Raw genomic sequence first — 6,570 nt, forward strand, 5'->3', positions numbered from 1 at the left:
CATCATCTCGAGGCTCTGGGGAATAAACTCATACAAATCCTTACATTTATTCCCCAGAGCCTCGAGATGATGTCTTTTGTTTAGGACTGAATTTTAATATATCGAATTGGTCTATTAATGTAAACGCATGAAAAGAAATGTATGGAGCCGATACGAACTCATGCCGGTCTGAGCTCGTCTCGGTCTCATGTAAATACCCCTATAGTTCCGGCTTTACGTCACTCAGTTGCAACATAAATTGCCTTTACCGTCAGCTGAAAATTTGTCCACAGCTTGTCCCAAGGTGAGAAAGTTCCCTGTCGATTTTGACATCTAAAAATAAAAACAATAAAGATCACTTTACCCTGCAGGAAAGAAGAAACTCCTCAACATTAACGGGCGATGAACATATAAACCAAAAGTCAAGATAAAACATGGGGTTAGGCTTCGTAGCAAGCATACGGTGTAGAAGAGGAGGTTTGAAGAAACTTGTTCGCACTCTGGTCTGGTCGCGCGAAAATACCCCTCCCCTCTCTCTGAAATTAATGCACTCGCTTCATTTTTTGCGTGGCTGAAGCATTGAAAATCTCGATTCGCGTTCTCATTTCGTTGTGAACCCCACATCCGAAAAGGCTTGCAACGCAGGCTGACACGAAAATTTCTTTGCAACTAAAGAGATTTAGTACTGCATTGCATTCTACGTGAAACGGCGAACGACAGGCAGGTGCTTGTTATCATCATAAATCTTAAGATTCACTTATTTTAACTTGTCTCTCGGGTCTTTTGAGAAGTTGCTCGATGTCTGTATGAAACGGGCAAAAAATGAGTTAAAATCAATGATGACTCGGGAATACTCGGAAAAAATCCGAGTGGTCTTTTGCAGGAATCGAACCTACGACCTCCCGATAACTAGTTCGGATGCTCTCGTTTAATGATCTAAGCTCCTTCGAGTCTCCTATGGCTCAGTGGTAGAGAATCCGAACTAGTCACCGGAGGTTCGTAGGTTAATCGACTCCTGCTAGAAGGAGCATTCGGATTTTTTCCGAGTATCCCCCGACAAAAGTCTGACAGAAGTTCTGCCAGACTTTTGTCGTATGCCAAAATTTGGTTTTATCAACGGAGTTGATAATGTAAATTGGCCACCGTACAGAGATTCTGAAAGCTGACGTTTCGAGCGTTAGCCCTTCGTCAGAGCGAATCGAGGAATTATTGGTTACGTGTAGTATTTATAGTAGAGTAGGAGCTACGCTATTGGTGGTAACATGGCAACGTGAAAAATAGGAATATATTAGTTAAATGAAAAGCGTTCATTAATACCGTGAGGATTAAGGGTGCCGATTTGGAAGATATATTTTTTTGTTCTAGATTCTTGCGGCTTTCCGTCGTACCTAGATGTAGGGAAAGGCCGCAGATAGCCATGTGTTTTTTGGAGTGGTTAGGGAGATTAAAATGACGAGCGACTGGCTTAGATGCATCTTTGTCATTCTTCTCAACATCGCGAAGGTGTTCGCGGAATCTCTTTATCACTTGATAACACGAATGGTGACGTAACTTAAGCTATTACCTTTTCAGAATTGAGTAACAAGAATCCATTGGCTCTGATGCCTTGGGGCCACCTAAACAAAATAAAAATACCTTTCATCTCCGATCCAGTTTCATTCACAGCAGGGCCTCGCCACGAAAATCGACCGGATGAAAAGTAACACCCACCATCTCAAACCCCTCAGGCTCACCAGCATCTGATTTCTCCTCACTTTATCACTGTGTTATCCGTATTACGAGTCATGAGAATGGTGGATATTACCAGATTCTGAGTATTCTGAGAGTATTCTGAGTCTGAGAGCGAGCCGGCCAAGAGAGAGTTGGTACTCGAAGGAAATAATATTCAAGATGGCTCACAAAGAAATCAAAGTCTTCGCCAAGTTGAAAATGCTAATTCAGCGCAATCGAATTTGCATAGCCTACTAATCGATCAGTCACGCGATTGCAACCAACAACCCCCCACGGGACCATCCAGCGAATTACCAGATCAAAAAATAAAGCCAAACCTGCCCGACTACGAGGTGTTTCCCTCTGAAATTAAGAACAAAAAATGGGGCGATATCAGCCACGAAAGCTTCTGCAATTCAATAAATGCTATCTATGATGAAATTGTCCACTACAGGAGAAACATCTTTAATCTACCGTCTGGCCGAGCCGGGAAGAGTTTCGTCGAAGAACTGGCTTTTTAGATCAGGCAATTCAATGTCAATTCCGACCTGAACTCAATCGCTTTAAAGGCCTTCATGGTACTTCCAACCCTGATCCTGCAAAAGCCTTCCGCAACTTCTAAAAGTAAAGAGCATAGCGCAGCATTAAAGCGCCGTTTAACACTCTGGAGGCAAGGAGATCTTAGCCAGTTGCTCAGCGAAGTGAGATTTATCCAGAGAAAGTTTAAGAGTTCGAAGAAGGCAAGAACAGTGGAAGATCTTTCTAAGGTTTTCGCAAAGCTTGTTATGCAAGGAAAACTGTCAGCAGCTTTAAAACTCTTGGAGAATGAGAGTTCATCAGGTTTGCTCGATCTATCACCTGCAGTCCTGCAAGGGCTAAAAGACAAACATCCAGAAGCCGCTGAGATTGCAGAGGAGAGCCTGTTACATGGCCCGATCAACTCTATCCCACCAGGTGTGTTTGACCTCATAGATGAGGAAATGATTTTTAAGTCAGCCAGTAGAACCAAAGGCTCCGCGGGACCATCAGGAATGGATTCCGAAATTTACAAACGGATCTTATGCTCAAAGAATTTTAAGAACGAAGGGAAAATGTTAAGGGAAGAGCTAGCCATATTTACAAGACAACTACTCACAAAGTCGTACCACCCGTCTTTGTTGGAGGCATATACATCATGCAGGCTTATACCGCTCGACAAAGATCCGGGAATTCGTCCAATCGGTGTCGGAGAGGTTTTGAGACGGATAATAGGTAAAACTGTGTCCGTGTTCCTTAAAGAGGATATCAAGGATGCTGCGGGGCCCCTACAAGTTTGTGCAGGCCACAGCGCAGGGGCAGAGGCCGCGATACACGCCATGAGCCAGGTTTTTGATGAGGAGGGGTCAGATGGAGTACTGTTGATCGATGCAAGTAATGCATTTAACCAAATGAACAGATCTGTAGCTTTGCACAACATTCAGATTTTATGCAAGGAAATAGCGCTTTATATAATAAACACCTACAGAAGCCCATCTAGACTTTTCATCTGTGGGGGAGGTGAAATACTCTCACAGGAGGGGACAACACAGGGCGACCCCCTTGCTATGGCTTGGTACTCGGTTAATACATCAATGATGATTTATTATTTGAGAGCACACTGCCCGGGGGTTAAACAAGCATGGCTCGCGGATGATTCGGCAGGCGGTGGAGTAATCACATCGCTTTACGATTGGTACAAGCTGTTGAGTCAGGAAGGAGAGAAGTTCGGTTACCTTGTGAATGGGTCAAAGAGTTGGCTTATAGTAAAGTCAGAGGAAGCTGCCGCAGAAGCAGCGAGAGTATTCGGTGATGAAGTTAATATCACTATTGAGGGTCAACGTCATCTAGGAGCGGTCATTGGATCACAAGAATACAAGGATATGTATTGTAAGGAGAAAGTGCGTGCATGGAAAGGGGAACTTGAAACACTATCAGAAATTGCTAAGAATCAGCCCCACGCAGCGTATATCGCTTTTACGAAGGGGTTCAAGTCCAAGTTTACTTATTTTCTTCGCACAATTGAGTCATTTGAGGACTATATCGACCCAGTCCAGGAGGTAATCGACGATCTACTACTTCCAACATTCTTTGGCCAGACAGAGCCCCTTCCCGACGAAGTGCGCCAACTCGCTACCTTGACAACGGCCCAAGGGGGACTAGGCGTGCCGGATCTGAGATCGGAAGCACCACAACAGTTTACCGCATCAGCATCAATCACAGCCGCACATGTAGACTCCATAACAACTCAGAGTACCATCATGATAACAGGCGAAAATTCCGTAGAGGAGCTGAAACGTCACCACCAGGCGCTAAAGGCCGAAAGGGAAAAGGCAAAAATGGAGTCGATTGACTCCACCCTCTCCCCTGATCTTCTTCGATTGGCCAATCAAGCAAGAGACAAAGGGGCCAGCTCTTGGCTTAACGCGATCCCCCTCAAAGATCAAGGTCTAGCTCTTAACAAGCAAGAATTCAGAGACTCTCTGCGGCTACGTTACAACTTGCCTCTCACCGACCTACCAGCCCAGTGCGTTTGTGGGGATAGATTCAATGTTGGCCACGCCCTCTCTTGTAAAAAAGGAGGGTTTGTGGCACAAAGGCATGATGGTGTACGAAACCTACTGACATCATTCATCACCAAAGTTTGTAAGAATGTGGAGGCGGAGCCACGCCTCTTACCTCTTGACAACGAACGGATGCATCTTAGAAGCGCAGTTACCAGCTCAGAGGCACGTTTAGACATCAAGGCGGGAGATTTCTGGTCTAGAGGAGTTACAGCATTTTTCGACGTCAGGGTCACGCATGTTAACTCCAAATGTAACCAGAGCAAGCCGACAACCGAAGTCTTTAAAGACCAAGAAGAGGAGAAAAAGCGGAAATATCAGCAACGAGTGCTTGAGGTCGAGATGGGATCCTTTACACCCTTGGTTTTCGGAACGAACGGTGGGAGGGGAAATGAGTGCCAACGATTTCTTAAACACTTAGCAGACAAGTTAGTACAGAAGGACGGTGAGCCCTATAACAACGTCATTAATTGGCTCAGAACTGTCATCTCATTTGAACTCTTAAGATCAGTACATGCGTGCATAAGAGGGTCCCGAGTACCTTTCCGGAATATAGGAGACTCTCTTGATGATTGCCGGATTAATGTCGCCACCGCCGGCATTTAAATTTTTAATTTAATTTGAGTTTTATCATTATCATTATTATTATTATTTATTTTTACCAGATACATGTAAGATTCAAGTTTCTATGAAAGAGTGCTCAATAAAGTTTGTTATTATTATTATTATCATTATTATTTTCTTTTTTTTGAAGTTTTAAAACAGAGAAATACTTAATTGCTTGTAAATTTATAGTTCTTACCTTTTGGAGATATTTTAATGTTTGTAAATATTTTTATCATGGAAATAAAGTGTGCAGTTATTATAATTATTATTATTATTATTATTATTATTAAAATTAATAATATTAATAATAATATTAATAATAATAGCAATGGCATCATCAATTAAAACAAATGCTAAAACAATTCTATGGGAAAAATAAAAGCCGAATGGTTGCACAAGAGAGGCTTAAACGACTGTAAAATGCTTTCCTCTAGACAAATTCGTTTTTGGGGCTTCAACCTTCTACTCTGAAACGTTTTCAGTTTCGCATCAATTTTTGCAACATTCTTCTCGAAATAATACAGTGCTGGCAACACTCACAACACAGATTATGCGCATTGTTCAAATCGCTGTTTTCATAATCACCGACCCAAATGACTTGATGGCATCACAAATGCGAAAAGGCACGTTTACCCTCTTCAGGGATGGCGCATTGGTGAGAGCACTTGCCTTCCACCAATGTGGCCCGGGTTCGATTCCCGGTCTCGGCGACATATGTGGGTTGAGTTAGTTGTTGGTTCTCTACTCTGCTCCCAGACATTCATCTCCGGGTACTCCGGTTTTCCTCTCTCCTCAAAAACCAACACTACCAAATTCCTATTCGATTTGGAATGCACGGACGCACGTTGAACAAGCTCCTGAGCGCTCTTAAGATGTTTTTCCATTTCCACTCCTAAAGCGTCCCCAACTGACGAGTAAAATCTATAAGTCTCGCTCTAAGTCAATGGGTTAAAGGGGACATGGAGTGGACCTACATGGTTTTAATTTAATTGTTATCACATATCTCATAGAGCGGTTTTCAATTGAGTATCGAAAGTAATTAGCGAATTGCTTTGGTTTTGCATTACTTCACTGAGTGATTGGTTCAAAGTTCTCGCGCCATTTTTTCAACCAATCAGAAGTGAAACCAAAACCAATCGTGGCTTGCGCGTGCACATTTCCCGCGCTTTGTGTCAGCTACGAGTAATATTAGTTCGAGTTTTGATTGGTTTACTTGATTTTATCCTTCCTTTTTGATTGGCTAAAGCAATTACTTTGGTTTTGGTTTTTCTCAGGAAAAAAGTCTTCATTTAATCGGCTTTAAACCCACCCATTAAGTACACAATTTAAAACATCTGTAGGGTTGGATTACAACGGCTGTCATCCAGGCGTTTTGGAATTGTTTCAGTGCAATTAATAACTCGAATGTTAGTTGATTTTATGGGCAATAAAGGACATTGGAGTGCTTTTGAGGGGTGCTGTAAGTAAACAAGTAGAGCGGCCGATTGACAACTTGATCTTTGTGGCTGACTTCATTAGTTTCAGGAAAGGGTTCACAGAGTTTTGTATTTTTGTAACGACTGAAACCTGCCAGGGTACAGTTATACCGCAAAGGTCAACTGACGTCATATCCAAGCATAATTGGTGGTGACCGCAAGCTAAAAACACTTCATTAAATGTACATATCCCAAATGGCGAACTGGGTTTCTCCCAAAAA

At 42.7% G+C, this 6,570-nt stretch overlaps 2 protein-coding genes across 2 annotated transcripts in view; one reads left to right on the forward strand and one right to left on the reverse strand.

Annotated features, from left to right (window-relative positions):
- Positions 1 to 1,731, reverse strand: part of LOC138014935 (leucine--tRNA ligase, cytoplasmic-like) — a 16,471-nt gene extending 14,740 nt beyond the window's left edge. The window contains exons 1-3 of the mRNA XM_068861830.1: positions 1,713 to 1,731; positions 1,544 to 1,595; positions 249 to 312 (exon numbers count right to left, since the gene is read on the reverse strand). Coding sequence (XP_068717931.1) covers positions 249 to 312 — 64 coding nt within the window. The 5' untranslated portion in view covers positions 1,544 to 1,595; positions 1,713 to 1,731. The remainder of the gene's footprint in view (positions 1 to 248; positions 313 to 1,543; positions 1,596 to 1,712) is intronic.
- A 1,489-nt stretch (positions 1,732 to 3,220) lies between these two features.
- Positions 3,221 to 4,874, forward strand: LOC138017514 (uncharacterized). The gene has a single exon (XM_068864580.1). It carries the CDS (start codon positions 3,273 to 3,275, stop codon positions 4,872 to 4,874), a length of 1,602 nt encoding a protein of 533 aa, XP_068720681.1. The 5' UTR covers positions 3,221 to 3,272.
- Positions 4,875 to 6,570: the final 1,696 nt, after the last annotated feature.

Source organism: Montipora capricornis, chromosome 9 (assembly GCF_036669925.1).
Source record: "Montipora capricornis isolate CH-2021 chromosome 9, ASM3666992v2, whole genome shotgun sequence".
Classification (NCBI taxonomy): domain Eukaryota; kingdom Metazoa; phylum Cnidaria; class Anthozoa; order Scleractinia; family Acroporidae; genus Montipora; species Montipora capricornis.

Coding starts and splice junctions, on each gene's coding strand:
- LOC138017514 (XM_068864580.1), top strand. CDS start 3,273: ATGGCTTGGTACTCGGTTAATACATCAATGATGATTTATTATTTGAGA.